Genomic DNA, 22,773 nt, shown 5'->3' on the forward strand with positions numbered 1-22,773 from the left:
CAAGGTACAAGGGAATGTTTCAGATTTCTTGACCATGAATTACTAGTTACAAGTATTTATGAATCAGTCCCATAATAAGAGCCAAAATTTCCAGGCGTGACCTTCTGTTTTAGGTGGAGAGAGGCACAGGTCCACACTCTAACTGCAAAGTTGGGAGAACCTGGAAGAATTGTTAGCAGGCTTTTGTAACGTTTAGAAGTACATTGATTGCAGAAGACTATGTGAGCATTTAGGTAAACCCATTCTAAAAACTCAAGGCCAGTCTATGGTCATATCAAGGCCAATCTATGGTCATACCACCCTGAACATGCCCATGCTTGTGTAAAAGCTCAAGGTCAGTTGAATGTCCACTGTCACACAGAGGTACATTATGGTGTTGAAGAGTTGTCCTTATTCATTCACTCACGTGATTTTTTGCTGTCACCACTGTTTTGGAATCAGTCAGATTTTATGTAATATACTACTCAAGAATTTTAAAATATATCTAAAACTGTTACCTTCAATTATGAGGAATAGATCATGTCTTTTCAGATTGCAATAGCATTAGGTTACTTCCTAATGTGTATCCAGAATGGCAAAATGTCCAGCATATCCAGTGATTTTCATATATTTAGAGGCACTTTATGTTTCTATTCACTTTTCTTCTCAATATAACATGTATAATGTAATGGCCCACACCGCACAGAACTCCAACTTTACTAACAAATAACTGGCAGTATTATAACATTTCTTGTATTAACAAGGAAAAGTAACACAATGTATTAAGGGGGCAGACTTCCGAGGCTCAAATCCTGGTTCTAGCAGTTATTGGCCATGTGATCTTGGGCAAGTCACTGGACCATTCTTCGCTTCAGTTCCTCAACTGTGAAACAAGGGTGATGCTAAGAATATCACCTCAAAGGATCATTATGAGGATTAATGACGCAGTAACAAGAAACTATGGCAAAGCACCTGGAGGTATTGCTTGGCACATAGAAATTACTTAGATTTTAGCTACAGTTTTCATTACAATAAAAAAAATCACAGTGATTGATGGTAACATGTCATCACTAACTTTTGAGCTTTTATTAACTGCCAAGCATCGATAGATGGTACACTTACAGCATGTTTAACCCTTAAAATAGTATTAAGTACATCCTACTATAGAGGTTCAATCTTAAAGTATGCTAATTTACAAATACTACAACAGCAGATAATTTCTCCCATGAAATACAAAGTATGACTGAAATGTTTAAGTGGCCTCTTCATACCTTTAACAAGGAGTACAGCTTCCAGGGTGGTGATCAGAGAACAGTAATGACAACATGAAAAGTACTTGCTAGTTAATCACTTTTGCTCGCTCATTATCCCCGTGTTAAATGTAATCAAATCGTCAGTAACAGGAACATCACAATTTACTAATTTCATGGACCTTCAGGATTACTGGCAATAGGATCAAACATGTTAAAGCCCTGAAAGTTAAGAACATATTTAATGTAAATATTTATATTAAGGTTATATCTTCATTAAATTCAAAGTGTTCAACTTTTTTGTCTGAAAACTCTGATGTTGGTTTATTTTTCATTATAAATATGTACTTATCATGAAAGTCTTCAGTGCTTCTATGCGGAATAACATTTATTACCTTGACCAGGACATGGAGACCTCATATACACATAACACAGTGTTTTTGTTATTGAATACACAACTGCTAGTGATGAAAGCTTTCTAATGAGTTTGAAAACTATTATCAAATTTAATAAATTAAAATTTAACAATGGTTTGTAAATACTTTAGTTATGGAAAGCATTTCATATAGGAAATTAATCTAAATCCACATAAGTATCACAGTCACAGCAGGGACATTTAACTGTTTTGAAAATTATAGATTTTAAATCAATATTATGATTTTCACTAATGCTAAGGAAACATTATTAATATTTCATCAATGTAGACAGATAAACATTATGTAAACTTTAGAATGAAAATAGAATATACCTTGTACTTTCATAAATTATCAATGTCTCTAATAGTTCTTATAAATTTCAACAAATAAAGCTTTATTTTCTCATCTTATACATATACTACCTTGATAGAAACACACTCAGTATGGTGTATTCTCTAAGAGTCTGACATCTCATACGAAAGCCTGAATGAGAGTTTTAGGTATCTTTCAAATTTAAAGGTTGAGTTTTTTAATAGGTTTATTTTCCCCTGCTTCACCCTAGTCATCCTCCCAATCCTTCCCAATCCCTGCTTCTCCTCACCCCTGGACACATACGTCCCAGCTTCAGGACTCGTTATCCAAGGAAGCCATGCTCATTTCAGAGACCAAGGGCAGCATTGGTTCACTGGAACTCTCCACAAGCAGAAAGCGTCCCTGAAAGCAGCTGGAAGAAGATGCTGCTGGAGGCTTCAGTCAGCTCTCTTCTCCTCTACTGAGAAATACTCTTTATCTTACTGAAAAAGAGTAAAGGACGCTCCTCACCTTTCACCCACAAACGACTTTCTCAGATGCAAGTAGGAAACCGAAAACCTATGACGCCCAGTCTCTGCCGTCTGTCACATTTCTGTGTGATCATCTGGAAAGTGTGGCCAGGTTTCTCCAATGACAGACTTCTTCAAATGGAAATATCCATCATTACATGCTCCATTTGGAGAAGATGAAAAGCAAACGCAATATAGTAATTTCAACAAATGGGAAAGGAGGCACAATGGTTAATGTTTCATCTCGGATCTTTTTTCATATAATCTCCAGGACGAATAATTCATGTTAACACACAGAGAGATCAGTTTGTGAAGCTGAGTTGTTTGAATGGACTTCTATCCATTTCCAGCACAAATATCTAAGTACAAGCTGAACATAAGTTATTTACAGCATGATGAAAGAGTCAGAGAAAAAGTCCATTTCTTTATGTTGAGTGGAGGATGTTTAGCCAGCACGTCCTTTGTCTCATCCAGTGTTCAGGAGCTTCTGCTTGTCTGGTTCCTTGAAGATGCTCCTCATTCTTCTCCAACCGGGGGAGGTGGCTCACACAGCTTATACAGCCTAGAAAAGGCATGGGAAGGTGTGACAGTGACCCAGCACATTTACATCACTTGAGATGTTTTTATTGGTATGACAAATACATTGACAAGAACTTCTTGGTTTGGGACTCAGTCAAGATCCTATCACCTATTTCACTAAAAATTGCATGTGCGTTAGCAAACTCCAAAATTTCGGTTCTGTTATTTCAAAACACCCACGTCTCTTTGCACATCTACATGCCCACTGACTAGGCAATGCTGCCATTTTTACACCAGCTGCTTCTGCTCCAGTGCTGTCAATCTGGGCTGTTCACCTTGCTGGTAGCAAAAGTGATGCTCTGAAATCTAGGAGGTATTTAGCATCATATTTATTATGGTTATCTTGCAGCAACATAGCATCTCTCTCTTAAGTCATTCCTGACTTTCCGAGTTCTAGAACTTTGCCTCACTTTTACCATCCTGGTGGTGCTGGCAGTTGGTCAAGGCTAGGCTGATGAGACACAGTCCTGAGGCCTGAATCTCAAGGCACAAGGAGGTGGTGCTTCCTAAGGAACACCTGCCCAGCTCTGTCCACACTGTCGCTCCCTTGTCAATAGAATCAGGTGGAGATTCAAGTGGGCCAAGGAATCCATTTGAACTGGTGGAGATGCCCCAAGATGCTCTCTTTGCCTCTCAGGTCTAGTTTTCTGAAACCAGACAGCATGTAGGCAAAGCTCGGGGCACAGAACCTGGAAGATGATACAAGTTCTACTGCTTCACGTTCTTCTGAATGGTTGACTCCTAACTCCAGAACCAAATGAAGGTGGATATAACTGCTTCAGTAGTGATCCATAAAGCACACCCATTATTAAGGCCAAAGCTGAGAGAACAGGTGGGCTTCCCTGGGGGCTCAAACAGTAAAGAATGTGCCTGCAATGGAGACCCGGGTTTGATCCCTAGGTCAGGAAGATCCCCTGGAGAAGGAAATGGCAAGCCACTTCAGTATTCTTGCCAGGAGAAATCCATGGACAGAGGCGTCTAGTGGGCTACAGTCCATGGGGTCCCAAAGAGTTGGACATGACTAAGTGACTAACCTTTACACTTTGAGTGAACACCAGCGGAGGTAATGAAGCTGGTTGTAAGCCTTGAGTCCTCGATAAGAATGTGGCCATGCTGGTCCTACTTCAGAGCTTAGTTTGATGCTCTAGAAATATAAGGTGCAGATTTCAACTTTGCTCCATTTTACGTTCTTCTTCTTCTTTTTTTTTTTTTTCTTTTTTTCAGCTACATCACACAGCACGTGAGATCCTAGTTCTCTGAGCAGGGCTCAAACCAACACCCCCTATTGGAAGCATGGAGTCTTAACCATTGAACTGCCAGAGAAGTCCAACTTTGCTCTATGTTAAAAGCACTCCAAACCCAGGGGTCTCTGTGCTGAGTCATTCTCTTTTACAGATGAAACTGAACACAGTTTAAATGAGCTGCTGACAAATTCAGCAAATTATAAACTTCCTCTCCCTTCAACATTTAATCCCATGGTCATTCAAAATCAAAGGGTGGGGGAGAATGACAAAGATTTAATATCAAGTTAGAAATCTAGTTAAACAAAATAACGTTCCCATTCTGGAAACCCAGACAAGAAGTAATTGTCTTTGGCGTCTGCAAGGTGTTTAATACTGTATGTGTCATCTCCATGGAAGAAAATGAATGCTGAAATAAGGACATCTCACACCAGAAAAGCTTATTTCATCCTTCCCAGAGAAAAGCATACATTAAATTGAGCTGATAGACTTCAAAGCTGCTTGTGCAGCCAAAGGATATGGTGTTGCTTCAAACTGCATTCCCAGAGCTGGAATAATAGAATAAAGGGAGCATTCTTCTCTTTAATTTCATTTTATTTCCTAACAGTGCAGCCTAATGAGTGAAAAGGCCTCATGTAGAACAGGAACAGTCGGCTGGGTGGCAAACGTCCTTCCCAGTGAGGTCTGGGCTGAGAAGTCACCTGCCATTACCTTGCACTGCACGTTTCCACATAATGCGACTAATGCCACTGGGTAGAGCAGTCTTTGAAATGACTGCCTTGCAATTTGGAGAAAAGGCTACTCCCTGCATTCATCTAATGAAGTAATAGCTCTGGGTACCGCAGCAGAGCTGGGCACATTCCACTTGGCGGAGGCTTCTTGGAAGGGATTCAGGGTTATCTGAGTCCAGACACATTTGTAATAGAACTTGCAGGCTTTGGGAATTGAGAACAGGCAGATCAAGCGTGGTAGTAAAATGTAACAGGTAAGACCTAGACTTTCACTCTGTGCTAACCCGTTTGCTTTTGGCATCTAAACAGTGAGGGAATTGAGGCTTTTGTTTGCCTGACATTTGGGGCTTTTGCCACGTCCTCATGCCACTCGTGCACACCATGGGCCCTACAAGATAAAGATTGGTTTCTGGCTCCACTTTCTTCTTTTCTTGTTGGGCTCAGGCAGCCATCCTGGAGCTGGTATTTCCAGCTCAAATCCAAGGCTGCAGAGAGTAGGATTCTCAAACTTTAGTCTACACAGATCAGAGCCTTCATTTTTCAACAAGGCACAAAGAAGAGCTGTGCTAAAGGAGATCACAAAACAGATTATCAACAATACTCTGTCCTGAAGAACCCGCCTGCCAATCAGGAGACGCAAGAGACAGGGTTTGATCTCTGGTAGGGAAGATCCCCTAGAGAAGGAAATGGTAACCCACTCCAGTATTCCTGCCTGAAGAATCCCATGGATACAAGAGCCTGGCGGGCTACAGTCCATGGGGTCGCAAAGAGTTGGACATGACTGAGCACGCGTGAGCCCTACCTGGGCACTCTGTCCTGAGGCAATTCTCTCCATTTTATAGACAGAAAAACTGTCTAAGAAAGGTAAATAACCTAAGTAAGGTCACATGTTAGCAGCTTGGACCCCAAATCATTTTGTGTCTACAAATATGATACAAATACACACAAACTACAATTATGCAAATGAAGAAAATCAAATTTTCATTACACAATACTTGCCAAAGTGTGTAATGTAATAGAAAATAAGAGCAGTGTGCCATTATCTGGAATGAAATATCTGGTTCTTAGTGAAGATATATTTATTGCTCTGACCAGTCAATGTGTGCTAGTTACAAGGAGGAGGTACCTCGTTTGCACCACCCACCACAGCATCTCCATGTCCCACTGGGCCTCAGTGTAATATCACCAAGTAAGGCTCATCGTCTTTTCCTACACATGATCTTGTCTTTCCTGTATCTACTATCTCAGTGACTAGAACCTTTCACCACTGTCATCCAAACCAGAGATCCGGTGGTCATCCTAGAATCTTCCTCTTCACTAACCTCCTACAATGATTAGTACTGTCCAAAGCATCTGCTGCTTTCAGTCTCATTTGTCCTCAAATGACTCCTCCTAACATTGCCAGACATAAACTCTAAAATCCAAATCTTCCAGAAAGAAAGATGGTTTATTCATGGCTCTTTGTTGGCTTCGTGTTACCATGAAAATTCTTCAGTATCTGGTACAAGTCTTTTCCTGATTCAGCCCCTGCCTATGTCTCCAGCCTGGCTCTGTACCATTCTTAAATCACACTGAATCATCAGTCACAGAAGCCTAGGTGTAGCTGTCAGAATGCGATGTGTTCTCTCAGCATTGGGGTCACTGCATCAGCTCAGGAAGACATCTATTAATTACCATGCTGATGGGGTCAGGAATTCTCTGTGACCTCTCCCCTCCATCCTTAGGCTCAGTTATGTGCCTCTTCTATGTTCCCATGGCAATCTCTGCTATTCCTATCATGGTTCTTTATTTAAAAATTGAAATATATATGCTTTATAACATTGTGTGATTTCAGGGGTACAGAACCATGATTTAGTATATTTGTAGATTTATTCTATTATAGGTTATTACAATATAAAGGGTATCCAATAAATTCCTTGCTATACAATAAATTCTTGTTGTTTATCTATTTGATATATAGCCTTTGTATCTATTATCTCACACCTTTAATGTGCCCCTCCCCCTTCCCTCTACACTTTGGTAGCCACAAGGTGGTTTTCTATGTCTGTGAGTCTGTTTCTGTTTTACATGCAGTTTCATTTGTATCATTTTTTAGATTCCACATATAAGAGACATCGCATAGTATGTGTTTTATTTCACTCAGCATAATATGCTCTAGGTCCATCCACATGGCTGTAAATGGCAGAGTTTTTTCTTTTTTATGTGCTAAATTGCTTCAGTCATGTCCAGCTCTTTGTGACCCTAGGGACTGGAGCCCACCATGCTCCTCTGTCCATGGGATTCTCCAGGCAAGAGTACTAGACTGGGCTGACATTACCTATCCAGGGATTGAACCCACATCTCTTGGGTCTCCTGCACTGGCAGGCAGATTCCTTACCACTAGCACCACCTGGGAAGACCATTCTTTTTTAAGGTTAAGTAGTATTTCATTGTGTGTATGTATACATACATTTACATATTTATATACATATATAATATATATACCACATCTTCTGAATTCAATTAGTTGATTCCATGTCTTACTACTATAAACAGAGCTACTATGAACATTGGGGGTACATGCATCTTTTTGAATTAGTTTTTTCCAGATACATGCCTGGGGTGAAATCATATAGTAGTTCGATTTTTAGTTATTTAAGGAACCTCCATACTGTTTTTCATAGTGGCTGCACTGTCATGGTTCTTATCACACACACACTGTATACTATTTTCATTTTATTCAGTTGTTGCTCTTTGACACCTCACTGACTGGTAGAGGGGATTATGTCTTTATCCCTAGCTTTTATCAAAGTGCCTGACATCTACAGTCACACAGCAGAAATTCAATATATGTTTGCTGAGTGAATTTTAAAAAATGAAAGGCAGTGGATGGAAAAAGAAAAGCTGTAATAGAGATTGGTTGGGGATTTGAATCAAATACTATGTCAGTCAGAGACAGCAAACTATCTCCCTGAAGATGTTTCTAGAAACGTTACCCTTGCCTATGGAGGGCCTGGTCTTGAGAGACAAACGTGTTCTTCAAATCACTGTCTTTGGGGCAGAAATCCTCATTTCCAGATGGGAGGGATCCCAGGTGCTCTGTGGTCCTTAGCGCCTTCCCTGTGCCCTCACAGAGCACTTCTCACTTTCTCCCTAGCCTTGTGGCGTTTTGCTCTGGCTTCGCTGGCGGCTCAAAGAGTAAAGAATCCACCTGCAAAGCAGGAGATGCAGGAGACCAGGCATGCGTGGCATGGCAATCCACTCCAGTATTCTTGCCTGGGAAATCCCATGGACAGAGGAGACTGGCCACTCTTTGAGGGCTGGAGCTATTTTTATCTCATGCTTACATTCTCCACCGGGCATAGTAGAGTGCTTTCCATTTCTTAGGTCCTCAATCAGTATTCGTAGAATGAATGAAATCCTCAGTAAATATTTGTAGAATGAATGAAAGCATAACTAAAACTGAAAAATTACTCTAGATTTCTCTCTCAGAGCAATTAACCCCTTGTAAAATATGTCCACTTTAGAGCTAGCACTTTTTTTTTTTTGCTTCAAGTGTTTTAAATGTAACCCAATAAACAAAACAGTCAGCTCATCAGTTTCTTTTCTCATATTGAGATTGCACACTGGTTTATTGATCAGGATGCTTAAGTCTCATCCCCTGTGTTCATTAGCGTTTATAAGCCCCAACTAAGAAGACCTCGCTGAGCCATTATCTTGTTTTCTTCTTGGAATTTTAAAGCTTCACTGGGTTTATTATCCAAAAACACTAGGTCTACTAAGGTCCTGGAGAGAGAATGCCTATGTAAAGTGATTCTTCAGCAAGAGAAAGACTTAGACTCTCATTTAATCAACTATGAACAATAACATAAACAAGACTTGAGGATTAAATAGAGTTAGGAGTCAGCACTGAAAATAAATGCAATTAGAACTTGAGGACTATATTCACTTTCAGGGGGAAATATTTTTCCCTTTTGAAAATACTTTCACTGCCCACATAGTTTTTCAGAATGAAATATAACTTCACAAATGCTGCAGTCATCACTCACATTCTGGTAACTGCTTTGTAAATAGTAACAAAAAGTGTCTTGTTTGTGACAGCGTTTGAAGTGCTTGCATTTTGTTAAAATGCAAATATATACAATCAAATGTAAAAGAAATTATTTAACTCTGCCCTACTTCAAGGTAGATGGCTGTCTACCCTAATGTCATCAGGAAAATCAAAGGAACATTTCTTTGATGGTTGTTTCCATGTTTCATTTAAAGGTGGATTAGTCCTTTGTCCATAAGTCCTTTCTCATAATGATATGTGTGCTATAAACATTTGGTAGGATAACGAACAAAAAGCTCATTAATTGATTTATCCATTCACACATTCTCAAAGTCTGTTTACATATTCTAGGTAGGCACTATGACAAGCAATGAATAAAATCCAAAAAGAATCTTCCCTGCCTCTAAAGAATTCATATCCAACTTGGGTAGAAAGACAGGTAATAATACACTGCAGCAAAATCAGGGTTATAACAGATCAATACCCAAGAGGCTATGGGAACACAGAGAGAAAGAAAACCACAACTTCAAGGAGAAAATGATACCTGACATGAGTTTCGTGGTTAGAGAGTATTTTTTCATAAGACACATATGGGAAAACCCATCACACTAGAGAGAACAGCATGCGTGACTGCAGAAGTGTAAGTGGAAATGGCATTTTGGTGGCTTGGCACAGTTGGAACCTCTATTTTAGTAGTACCTGGGTGGACTTTTGTTTTTGAATTCAGGATAGAACTTGCAAAACAGAATAATGTTGGTAATGCTACCTCTTAAGTTTGCTTCACCTAAAATTTCATTTAATCGGAGAACATTTACACCTAATCACACTGAGCCACGGAATGCTTACAAGGCTGATTTCCATGAGCATATTCAGTAGTAGACTGGGTGTATCCTGTGGCAGCTGCACAAGTGTGAGGGACACTGTCTGGGATGCGGGAGCAAGACCTCTGGGAAAGAGCAGACCTGGGGAATCACTCACCTTGGGGCAGACTGCGGAGTCCGGTCTCTGACTCCCAAATTCTTTGCTGTGTTCTGAACTCTTGCTCCCTGAAAGAAATAAGGACAATCACTTTTAATTCTGCATCATATTAGTAATTATTTAACATACCATGGGCTTCCCTGGTGGCTCAGCTGGTAAAGAATCCTTCTGCAATGTGGGAGACCTGGATTTGAATCCTGGGTTGGGAAGATTCCCTGGAGAAAGGAACAGCTACCCACTCCAGTATTCTGGCCTGGAGAATTCCATGGACTGTATAGTCCATGGGGTTGCAAAGAGTTGGACAAGATTGTGGGAATATCACTTTCACTTCCCTTTCAACATACCCTTAACATTTGAATGGAGAGTGTTATTGCAATGATATATTTAACATCAAGAGACACTCAAGAAGGAGAAAGACATCATCGTCTGAGTCTTTTCAAAATTAATGCTTTTAAGAATAAAAATAGGGCTTCCCTGGTGGCTCAGTGATAAAGAATCTGCCTGCCAGAGTAGGAGACAAGGGTTCGATCCCCAATCTGGGAAGATCCCACATACAGTGGAGCAACTAAGCTCGTGCATCACAGCTATCGAGCTTGTGCTCTAGAGCCCAAGAGCCACAACTACTGGGCCCACAGGCCGCAACTACTGAAACCCCAGCACCCTGGAGCCCATATTCTGCAACAACAGAAGCCACTGCAACGAGAAGCCTGCACGCTACAACTAGAGATCAGCTCCCGCTTGCCAACACTTGGGAAAAGCGTGTGCAACAACAAAGACCCAGTACAGCCAAAAATAAATAAATACATAAAATTTTTAAAAAGAGTAAAAATAACACTGATACACTGTTAAAAAGGATTGATATTTATTTCAGAAGCCATCGAAATCATTTCAAAATAAGGTTGAATGACAGCTTCCTGTTCACTATCTCATCTATGTCATTATTCACTATTTAAGCAACTAATAGCTAAGACACTGAAAACAGGAAGTGAGCAACCTAGAAATACCTGCTCTGCACACCACCACCACCCACCCCACCCCCCTGCCACCATTTTCCTGGGATATAAATCACAGTTCTATCACCTGCGTGCAGCTTGTTTTGTGCTTAGCTGAATAGCTGGCTGTTTAAAGATTCATAGTATTTATCAAGAAAATCTTTCCTTAAATAGTTTAAAGCAGTTTCTAGACAAGGCAGGTGCATGTGGATCTCTAAAATGTAAGAATTCTGCCTCAAAGATTATAGTACAAAGATAATGTGCTTTAGCCATGAAAAAAGTCTTTGCAAATCTGTCGAGTTCAGGAATATTCATTGTTCAGTTCCTAATGGGAATGAGTTACTACAAAGAAGCAAATACCAGAGTTCAGGGCTGAGCATAAATGCAGAAGAGTGATTTTAAAAACCCTGAAACTTCCTCTGCTGCTCCCAGATTCTGACAGATGGAAAAGGAAGAAAGAAGAGGAGAAAAGAAAAGAAAGAAAGAAATATAAAAGAATATGTTCTCTCAAAATGGACCAAATCAAGGAAAGGAAATAGGGAAAAGAGGATGTGTATGGCAAGAAACAGACAGGAAGAAATTTAGGAATTGCAACTATACATTAAAAAAATCTCTTTATTTTGAAGGAATGTTAGATTTAGAAAACAGTTTACAAGCAGAACACAGAGGTCACAAACCTTACCCACTAGGTAAACTCCCTCTAATGTTAACCCTTCACTTGGTCATAGTGTGATGATCAAAACCAGGAAATATTATTAGCTAAGCTGTACGCCTTATTCACTTTTCCCCATTTCCTCTCACTAATGCCCCTTTTTAATCCCAGAATCTAATCCAGGACCCCATTCTGTCATCACATCTCTGTGGTCTCCCCCAGTCTGGGGTAATTCCTCAGGTTTCCTTGGTCTTTCATGACCTTAATATTTGGGATGAGTACTGGTCATTGTTTTGCAGAATGTCTCTCAATCTGGGTCTGTCAGATGATTAGACAGAAGGTATGTATTTTGGGCAAGAAAATCATAGAAGTGATGTTACATCTTCGTATTCCATCATATCACTGATGCTGACTGTCATCATACATAACATCACAATAGTATATCTATGAACAAAGCTAGTGAGGTGATGGAATTCCAGTTGAGCTATTTCAAATCCTCAAAGATGATGCTGTGAAAGTGCTGCACTCAGTATGTCAGCAAATTTGGAAAGCTCAGCTGTGGCTACAGGACTGGAAAAGTTCAGTTTTCATTACAATGCCAAAGAAAGGCAATGCCAAAGAATGTTCAAACTACCACACAATTGCACTCATCTCACATGCTAGTAAAGTAATGCTCAAAATCCTCCAAGCCAGGCTTCTGCAATACGTGAACCGTGAACTTCCAGATGTTCAAGCTGGTTTTAGAAAAGGCAGAGGAACCAGAGATCAAATTGCCAACATTCGCTGGATCGTCGAAAAAGCAAGAGAGTTCCAGAAGAACATCTATTTCTGCTTTATTGACTATGCCAAAGCCTTTGACTGTGTGGATCACAACAAACTGTGGAAAATTCTGAAAAAGATGGGAATACCAGACCACCTGACCTGCCTCTTGAGAAACCTGTCTGCAGGTCAGGAAGCAACAATTAGAACTGGACATGGAACAACAGACTGGTTCCAAATAGGAAAAGGAGTACGTCAAGGCTGTATATTGTCACCCTGCTTATTTAACTTGTATGCAGAGTACATCATGAGAAATGCAGGGCTGGATGAAGCACAAGCTGGAATCAAGATTGTCGGGAGAAATATCAATAACCTCAGATATGCAGATGACACCACCCTTATGGCAGAAAGTCAAGAAGAACTAAAGAGCCTCTTGATGAAAGGGAAAGAGGAGAGGGAAAAAGTTGGCTTAAAGCTCAACATTCAGAAAACAAAGATCATGGCATCTGGTCCCATCACTTCATGGCAAATAGATGGGGAAACAGTGGAAACAGTGACAGACTTTATTTGTTTGGGCTCCAAAATCACTGCAGATGGTAATTGCAGCCATGAAATTAAAAGACGCTTATTCCTTGGAAGGAAAGTTATGACCAACCTAGATAGTATATTAAAAAGCAGAGACATTACTTTGTCAACAAAGATCAGTCTACTCAAGGCTATGGTTTTTCCAGTAGTCATGTATGGATGTGAGAGTTGGACTATAAAGAAAGCTGAGCACAGAAGAATTGATGCTTTTGAACTGTGGTGTTGGAGAAGACTGTTGAGAGTCCCTTGGACTGCAAGCAGATCCAACCAGTCCACCCTAAAGGAGTTCAGTCCTGGATGTTCATTGGAAGGACTGATGTTGAAGCTGAAACTCCAATACTTTGGCCACCTCATGCAAAGAGCTGACTCATTGGAAAAGACTCTGATGTTGGGAAAGATTGAAGGCAGGAGGAGAAGGGGACTACAGAGGATGAGATGGTTGGATGGCATCACTGACTCAATGGACAAGAGTTTGGGTACACTCCAGGAGTTGGTGATGGACAGGGAGGCCTGGCATGCTGTGTTTCATGGGGTCACAAAGAGTCAGACACGACTGAGTGACTGAACTGAACTTCTATCTTTTATTTTTCTTCTAACTCAACCAGTTAATGAAAACAACTCTTTTAAACATATATACATAAAATTTGTATGTGAAAGCTGAACAGTTTTCCCTCCATATCCTTGGGTTTTGCACCTGTAGGTTTAATCCACTGTGTCACTGATCCACAGTTGGTTAAATCCTTGGATGCAGAACGCGTGGGTGTGGAAACCCGTGAAAACAGAAGGCCTTCTGTGTTCATTGTGCTCCTCTGCCATTTTATGTAAGGGATTTGCACATCAGTGGATTTGTCATCTGTGGGGGCTTCTGGAACCAAACTGCAGGGGGATGTCTGCACTGCAGTTAGAAATACGGACAAAAAATCATGCTGTAAAGTTTCTTGTTCCTCAAAAGGAAACTAAAGATCTTAGAAAATATTATTCATTAATCAGGCGAACTTTCTAACCATTCTGTCTCTTGGAAAGCTGAATCTAAATGGCTGAAAGAGAAGAGAATCTGAAAAGTTAGAAAGCTGATTCATACTTGTGTTCTAACTAATCAGATTTTACATCGGCAAGAGTTGGTTTGTAGATTAGATCCCAGACATTAACCCCACTGCCTGGAACTGCAGTCAGAAGGAAGAGGATCTGCCACAGAAGGAATATCGCAAAAGTCTCCTCTGGGACCTGGGCATGCCAATTTCTATAAAGAGAGGGCCCCAGGCTCCATGATCTTTCACAAAGAAGGCACAAATCATGTTTTTGTCTCAGAAGCAGATGTAGCAGAGAAACAAATTAACAAAAAAAGGAAGCTACCCATCCCCAATGGATGTATTAATAAACAATAGGAGGAAGGAGCGATAAATATTGAAAAATGGCACAGTTGAGAAATAAACTTACAAAGTTCACAATTTTTCAGTCTTTTATATTTTATAAATATATAGTAATACATATTAATAACATACGTGTGTGTGTGTGTTTAGTTGCTAAGTTGTGTCTGACTCCTTGTGACCCCCTGGACTGCAGCATGCCAGTCTTTCCTGTCCTCACTATGTCCTGGAGTTTGCTCAAATTCAAGTCCATTGAGCTAGTAATGCTATCTAACCATCTTATCCTCTGCCACATAAATATATTTAAAAGAGGTTTAAGCTGGTTAAACAACTCATCCAGACCCAGGTAATACTGCTTTTACTTTTCCCATCTGTATTTTATCTATCTTAATTTCCAGTTGTAAGCGGCTAATGGTTTTGATTTTTCAAATCCATATAGTAAGAATGTATCTGTAGCCAACTTGTAATGACCTCCTTATTGGACTATTCTAAAAAAGGTCAATTATCAGTCTCCCAGTCTTGTCATAAACCATAATTTTGAGAGGGCTCCTCCAAGAATTATTGCAAAGTTACTGTAACAGCAACACAGTGAAACAAAAAAGTTAATCTCTTTCTGTATGTTTTAGTGCCTAAATCCCAGCCCTTATATGAATAATCACAAGTTTATTTTGGATCTACTTTTTAAAACCAAATTTGAATATCTACCTGAAAAATCCTTCCAAAACCTGTAGGCCGTTCCATCTGTATTTGCCCTTTTCCAGCTGACCCACACTGTGTCGTGTGCTTCTCACAGATCTGACCTTTACTTAGCAAACCCCTCTTGGACCTTGTAAGATCTTAGTTTTCAATCTTCAGCACTGGGTTCCCAACCTGAAGCACCAATGTATTGATATATAGTGTGTACTCTCCTCCCCTCATCTCTAAAGATCCCAGCCAGGCACCAGCCTCGCTTTGGACGGTCTCCATGGATTTTTCTTTTGGTTCAGTTGACATTCTGTAGTGTAATCTTGGGAGCAAACCCATAGGGATTTATATGTTTGCCTGAGAGGTATACACTGAGTCTTTAGTAAATAAAGCAGACATAATTACAAAAGCGTAGCTTAAAAATTAAGTCATTCACTATTAATGGATAATTCAAACCAAATCAGCAAGTAGAGAGATTTGTTAAATCAATTTTCTGAAGTAGCCCTAAGAAAAGGTGACAGAATAAAATATAAAATTGATGTCTTTTGACTTCTTTTGTCTCCTACAGATTGGTGACTTTCTTCTACTAGATTAAGCACATTTTCCTAATAATTGGTACACTGGAGATTAGTGCATTTTTGTTAGCTTTTAAAAGAATCTTAAGGATTCAAAACTAAACTAGCATACTTAAAATACTATTGAACCATTGTATAGAAAGTTCAAGTAATTCCCTGGTGGTCCAGTGGTTAGGACTTGGCACTTTAACAGCAGGGACCTGGGATCGTTCCCTGTTCGGGGAACAAAGATGGAGCCAAGCCACCTGGCTGAGCCAAAAACAAAAAAGGAAGAAAGCTCACTCACTTTGTAAGAGTGTATTCTTTTTCACCTGTAGGTACATCAGTGATCTAAAGACAGTCCAAAGGCTGCTCTTCATCCTCTGAAGGAAAATCTGAGGTATGTTCTTTATCTTCAGGATAAGGCACACACTGCTTAGCATGGTGTAGAAGTCCCTTCAAGATCTCCAGAAGCAAGCAGAGCCCTGAACTCTGGTTCCTCCTCACCCCTCCCCATTCCTCAGTCTATTACACAGCCTCACTAAATGACCTGTCATTCCCAGAAAATGCCTCAGTCCTTTTATTCGGTATTTTATACATCCTCAAATTCACTCCTCTCCATTCACTGGGCCACCTCCCTTGCCTCCAACCTGTTACCTCTCAGACATCCCTTTTCTCAGGTTGTCTGAGTTTCCTGGAGAACCCTCATAGAGATATCTGGGCTTCTTCCCTGGAAATCAGTATTTCTTGCTCACACTTTCTGAGCCTGGAAAAGGGCCTGTCACTTCCAGGCACCTGCCAGATTATGATAAATGAACCAAGGAACCTTCAAGTTCAGGTCCTGAGAAATAACTTCCTGAAAGGTGTGAGGCTCACCTGCTTTCGCATCACATCTGTAGCCTGCATGATGTAGCGGGGAGGCAGTCCGTGGCTTCTGGCCAGAATGATGGCCTGCTCCAGGGTCACACTCAGGGTGCACCTGTGGACAAAATCGAGGGCAAGTCAGACCTCACCCGTAACTGTTAATGCTCTTCAAGACAGCTGGGGTTGCCAATGAAAGGTGGAACAATATGCCTCCTGGGAGAAATACTCATTTTTCCCTGGGTATCTATCTCCCATGTGCTCATTAGGTACCCATGTTAATAAACTTCTGTTTCTTTTTCTCTTGTTAATTTGTCTTTATTACAGGAGTCTCAGCTAAGAAGTCAGAAGAGTAGAGAGAAAATTATTTTTCCTCCTCTCTTACATGAATTTCAAAATCAAATTCAAAGCAGCCAAATTCAAAGCAACTAGACAATGAACCGTTTATTTTTCTATGTAGAACACCTGTTTAAAAATAGCTTTTAGAGGTACACTGCTGGGGTCCTAAATTAAGTATTTGCATTTAAAATAAACCCATGATCAACTCTTTTTAGGAGGGAGCTTATACACAGAAAATTTAAGTAAGTAGAATTAATAAGCTTTCTTATCAGATATTAATCTTTACTGATGTTTCATGTACTTTAAAGGAAATGACTCACAAATACTCTTCACTCAGGTCCACATTTTCATGGTTAATAGACTTATGCTGATTTATATACAATTTTTAGAAAAAAGTGAAATTAATATTCACTGAGGTCAGAATTTTTTTTAAAGGTGTGTTTCTTGAACACAATCTAACAAGACTTTAAACTTTTGAAAAGGAACTCCTAATGAGTTATTCAGCAATGTGGTGCCCAGAACAGGCCGAGAAAATTCACACTTTAGTCCTGAATTCAGTGATTGCCGAGCCTTGGTCCTCTTCCTTTCCTTTAAGGCCTTTCTTTCACTTCTTCCACATTTTTCTCTATAGCAACTCTTAGGGAGCTATGAACCCTCTATGCTTTTTCATATTTTCAAGTCTCTGAATTGTTTTTTAGGGGTACCTTCTGCACACATTTCATAAAAATGCTACTTTTAGACGTTTGTCCTAACATCTATATTAGTGGGTTTTGTTTCATTTTTACATTGATTGATATTTATTGTTTTTCTCTACACTTTCACATTTACCTACCCGTGGTTTGATACTTTACATGTGCATTTTTCTAGATCTGTTTAGAATTTCCCACAAATTAAAGTTCTACAGTGTAATTACTTATATGTGATGAATATCTAGGTCATTTATCCATGGTTGTGAGGCTATACCACAGGAGCCCAGTACACCTCATAGGTTCAGATACTGATGAATTATGAAAAAGGAGAAAGGGACTCGAAACATTACTGCTGCAATTTTAGAAAGAATCTGACAAAAAACACAGCTGTATTATTAGACATAATTGTACTCTAGGGAGAAATATGATCAGTTCCATTGGCTGTTAAATGACGTGAAAAGCAGTTTTCTTATTAACATTACAGAGAACTCTTTAGCATTAAGAACACATTCAGATGGGCTGAAGTTTTATAATTAGCCTCTATCTTATAGTATGAGCTTCCTTGATGGCGCAGATAGTAAAGAATCTGCCCGCAATGCAGGAGACCCATGTTCGATCCTTGGGCTGGGAAGATACCCTGGAGAAGGGGAGAATGGATTGGATACACAGTCCAGTATATGATGTTTATAAATAATCAGTGTACAAGTTTGATAATAATATATAATTGTCCTTTTACATGTACCTCCATGCACATGCCAATGAAAGCCAAGAGCTATAATTGAGAGTTCATGTTTAAAAAAGAATCAATTTTTACAAAGCATTTAATTGTCAGCTTACTCAACATACAACATAACCTTTTTCTCCTTCGTAAGGTCTCCTGTACTCCAATTTTAAGTCTTTATTGATCCTAACATTTTAATCAATAATGTTCATTACACCAGCTGAATGAAGCTAAGAAAAAAAATCTTTATCTTTTTCTAATCACACTGAAATATGTCTTTGCTTCCTGATATAGGCTGACTTACCCTCCTCACATATAACAAACACTCACTTACTGTGGAGGACTTTCAACAGGCAGCTTGTATTATCCACTTTCTTAATCTTTTTAAACTGATTTATTTCTCTCTACATCAAGCTGTCGTAAACAGCAGTACAGCAGCAAATTATCTGCCAGAGAGTTTAAAAGGCTTTACTGTACTTTCCCGATCAATCAACATGGGCAGTAACACGCTCTTGGGCAGGGCACCTCAAAGAGTCACATCTTTAAAACCAATCATGTGCGTGCATGCCTGTGTGCTAAGTCGTTTCAAGGGTGTCTGACTCTGTGCAATCCTATGGACTGTAGCTGGCCAGGCTCCTCTGTCCAAGGGATTCTCTAGGCAAGAGTACTGGAATGGGTTGCTATGCCCTTCTCCAAGAACCAATCACACACATCATCTAATAGAAAAATCTACCTTAAAAGTAATACATATGTTTTCTTTCACCAGCATGTCAAAACAGGATGCCTTTTCATACTAACCACTGAGTATCTTCCAGTGAGTTTCCAAGATTAATTTGAAATTTTTAAAAAGTGAAAAATTTAAAAAGAGACAGCCAGGTCAATGTGGGAAATATGGCCTATTTGATTCACAGTTTATTTATCCAATGAAAGTCTAGTTTTTCCATCAGAGTATCACAGTTCCATTCTCATAATTAAGCATGTGTAATAAGAGTGCCCAGCACTAAGCCCACAGCTCTGTGGTCAATACACCATTATTCGCCTCATAGCTTTTTATCTTCTCTCAACTATCTCAATCTGAATGTCAAGTGGAAAAATTCAGCATTTGCAAGCATTTTGGTTCTGGCATTCTCTGAAATATTTCCGATCTAGAGTGGCACTTAGTTTTTCGATGATGCATAAATGTATACTCAGAGTTGGGCTTTACAAGAGAACAATGGATTTTATAGATACTTCTCTGATTACCAGTGAGTCTGTCCTGCTCACTGGGCAAGAGAAAGAAGGAAGTAGACCAGAGGCGGGGAATCCTGAGCAAATCTCATTCCATATGAGATTCCTTGTCTGAACCTCCAGTTTCCTTTCTTGAATTATCTCTGTTCGCACATTAGGGAGTTAAATTAAAATATAAAAATGTGCTAAGTCGCTTCAGTCATGTTCGACTCTTTGCGACCCTATGGACTGTAGTTCTCCAGGCTCCTCTGTCCACAGGATTCTCCAGGCAAGAATGCTGGAGGGGTCGCCATGCCCTCCTCCTGGGAATCTTCCTGACCCAAGGATCAATGGATTCTTTACCATAGTGCCACCTGGGAAGCCCAAAATGTAAATAAATCTAAATTTTTATTCCATCCTGGAAAACATGGGTTCTAAACTGTTCAGCTTCTTCTAGTTGCAATATCATTTTTAAAATGTAAAAAAATCTTTCCCTGAGAATCACAAAAATAAAAAAAAATAAATGCCACAGTGTAGAATCTGTCCTTGGAAAGCCGTTCCATAATTTTTGTAATAAGACATCCAAGTAATAGCTCTGCTTAGGGCATACTCCTGAGAATGTGCACTTGACAGGGCTGTGAAATTATGCAGAAATTGTGCATTCCCCACAGAAAGAAAAAGGAGAGGGTCAATACACCTGTGCATATAATGAATAAATCTTCTTGACATATTTCATATTAAAAATAGATCCACATCACTCAGAGATTTAGCATAGTTTTAATATGATAAATGTAAGCTATGGCCAATGGATTCAATTTAATTTGAAAGGCACTTTGATTTAGTGATGCTATGGAAGAGTCACAAAGAAGTTCCTTTCTATTCACCATCCATTCAACAAATATTTTTGAGTGTCTACTTTCTACCTATAAGTACCACTAAGTGCTGGCAGAAGCAGATTTACTATCAAGATAAAAAAGGTTGAATTTAACCTTTTACCATTAAAAACTCTAAAACTTTATTAATGCTATTTAAGACACTTAAACATATATTAACTTTATTATTCTTAGTTAAGACAATTAAATATTTCAAAAATTTACTCATGATATTTAAAATATGGAGAAGCATGGACAAAAATATAAAATATATGCTAATACATATCATACCAAAGTAGTGGAGTTATATGCATTTAAGAATAAATCTTATTTACATGAGACTGAAAAAACAAGGTTGAGTTTCAGAGTCCTTTATTTATAGGATCCCTAGCAAACTGTTTACTTAGTCACATGCTCTTACAAATTTGCAAAAGTGAAATGTTTTAACTGCAGACGTTTGTGACTGCTGACTTTTTATGCCCCAACTTTCCTCTGTCATATTCTGGAATGTTCAAATGGCCATAGTTCTTTCTGGAACTGAGCTAAAGGAAGTAGAGTTAGGGATGTGTTTAGCCTAGGTTTACTGGGACCTATGTATATGATTCAGGCTTCCCAGGTGGCACCAGTGGTAAAGAACCTGCCTGCAGTGGAGGAGATGTAAGAGACACAGGTTCATTCCCTGGGTGGAGAGTATCCCCTGAAGGAGGGCATGGCAACCCACTTCAGTTTTCCTGCCTGGAGAATTCCATGGATGGAGGAGCCTGGTGGACAATAGTCTATAGGGTAGCAAAGAGTCAGAGAGGAGTGAAGCGACTTAGCAAGCATATACGCGTGAATATGAGTCACAGTCACTTACAGTTAGGTTATTACAACATCCTGGTGTAGTAATGGACTCCAGAGTATTCTTACTGCCCACTGTACAGATTAGGGCTTCCCTTGTGGCTCAGCTGGTAACAGAAATTTGCCTGCAATGCAGGAGACCTGGGTTCAATCCCTGGGTTGGGAAGATCACCTGGAGAAAGGAATGGCTACCACTCCAGTAATCTGGTCTAGAGAATTTCATGTACCATATAGTTCATGATGTCGCAAAGAGTTGGACATGACTGAGCCACTTTCACGTTCACTGTACAGATTCACCCAAGATCGAAAAGAAGGTGCAGGGCCCAAGGCTGTAATGCAATGTGTTCATATCCTGGGGTACCCAGGACTGTGTGTGGTGGAGAAGAAGCAGGTTAGAATGTTATAGAACCCAAAAGCTACTCTGTGGGATATTCTTCCATATATATGGTTCACACACTAAAGAACTTTCTCTAGATTTTCATATTTGATGACAATTTTTAAATTTAAAATAATGCTGACGTTGAAATGTGTGGTCAATTCTTCCATAAGATTACGATGCTATCAATTATGAGATTAATAGTTACATGAAGTTCATGACAAACTTCCACCAATATCTCCTTTATAAATTGGGGTTTGCTTGAAGTAGAGTTTACCTGACTATAATTTGGCAGATGTTTCATATGAGTCTGTTATTTTTATTCAAATGCTTTTCCCAACTGACCCTAGAATATGAGATATCAACTTTGTATGTCAAACTACAGAGTTTAGGGTCAGGAAAAGCATGTGAAATGGTCTCCTGTTTGGCAGTCCTATTTCTTGATGCCAGGGCTCCACAATAACCAACACCCAAACTTCCCCCTCAAGACAAAGCTCAGCGTCCTAAATTGGTTTAAATGCAACATGTTACATTTCAACCATTTATTAACTCATATCTATTTACACTCTATTTGGTTCACTTTTGAGACTTCAATTCTTATCTGAAGCAAGTTATGTGTTAATCTTTGTTTTTTAATATGTTAATCTTTTAAGATGACCCATGACATTTTTAATAAACTAGATAAAAGATTCTCCAAACCCAAGGACCTTCTATGTATTTGGTCATTTAGCAAGATCACAGATTAAAAACCAGTTTTACTCAAATTACATTTTAAACCTCCAGAGCTCTAAAGCCACATTTAATGTTGACTCAATTTGTACTGAACAAGGAAGCCCGTCTCTAAAGGGTTGAAGTGCATCAAATTGAACACTTGGGGAGACGCGTCATCCGTTTTGGACCACAAGGGTGATGCAGTAACTCACGGTAAAACTGACATGGCAAACCAAAACAACATGATATTTATGGCTTTGAGCTGTGGATTTATTTGCTGGCTTCAGAATGTTCACAGTCAGGATCTCTAATGCTTTGTTTGGCAACTAATCATTATATTGTTCTCTCTTGGAGTGGTCCCAAACTTTGTCATTACTAGTGGAGGAGGATCCTTCAGATAGTTATAAACTGACACATTAAATAAAAACTATGAAAAACTAGTGCAATGAGGATCTCTGAATTTGTAGCCACAAAAATTTGCCTTAAATTCACATTATGTAGATGTTGCAGTTGAAAAAAAAAACTTAAAATGAAACTAAA

The 22,773-nt window shown here is 39.4% G+C and overlaps 1 protein-coding gene across 2 annotated transcripts in view; it reads right to left on the bottom strand.

The window, feature by feature from the left end:
• Positions 1-637: 637 nt before the first annotated feature.
• Positions 638-22,773, bottom strand: part of PREX2 (phosphatidylinositol-3,4,5-trisphosphate dependent Rac exchange factor 2) — a 278,656-nt gene continuing 256,520 nt past the window's right edge. For both annotated transcript variants that reach the window (XM_081501827.1, XM_081501826.1), the window contains 3 exons: positions 16,495-16,597; positions 10,026-10,093; positions 638-3,028 (listed from right to left, as the gene is read on the bottom strand). In XM_081501827.1, coding sequence (XP_081357953.1) covers positions 2,983-3,028; positions 10,026-10,093; positions 16,495-16,597 — 217 coding nt within the window. In that variant the 3' untranslated portion in view covers positions 638-2,982. The remainder of the gene's footprint in view (positions 3,029-10,025; positions 10,094-16,494; positions 16,598-22,773) is intronic.

This window comes from Giraffa tippelskirchi, chromosome 6 (assembly GCF_054371585.1).
Source record: "Giraffa tippelskirchi isolate mGirTip1 chromosome 6, T2T-mGirTip1v1.2.pri, whole genome shotgun sequence".
NCBI lineage: Eukaryota > Metazoa > Chordata > Mammalia > Artiodactyla > Giraffidae > Giraffa > Giraffa tippelskirchi.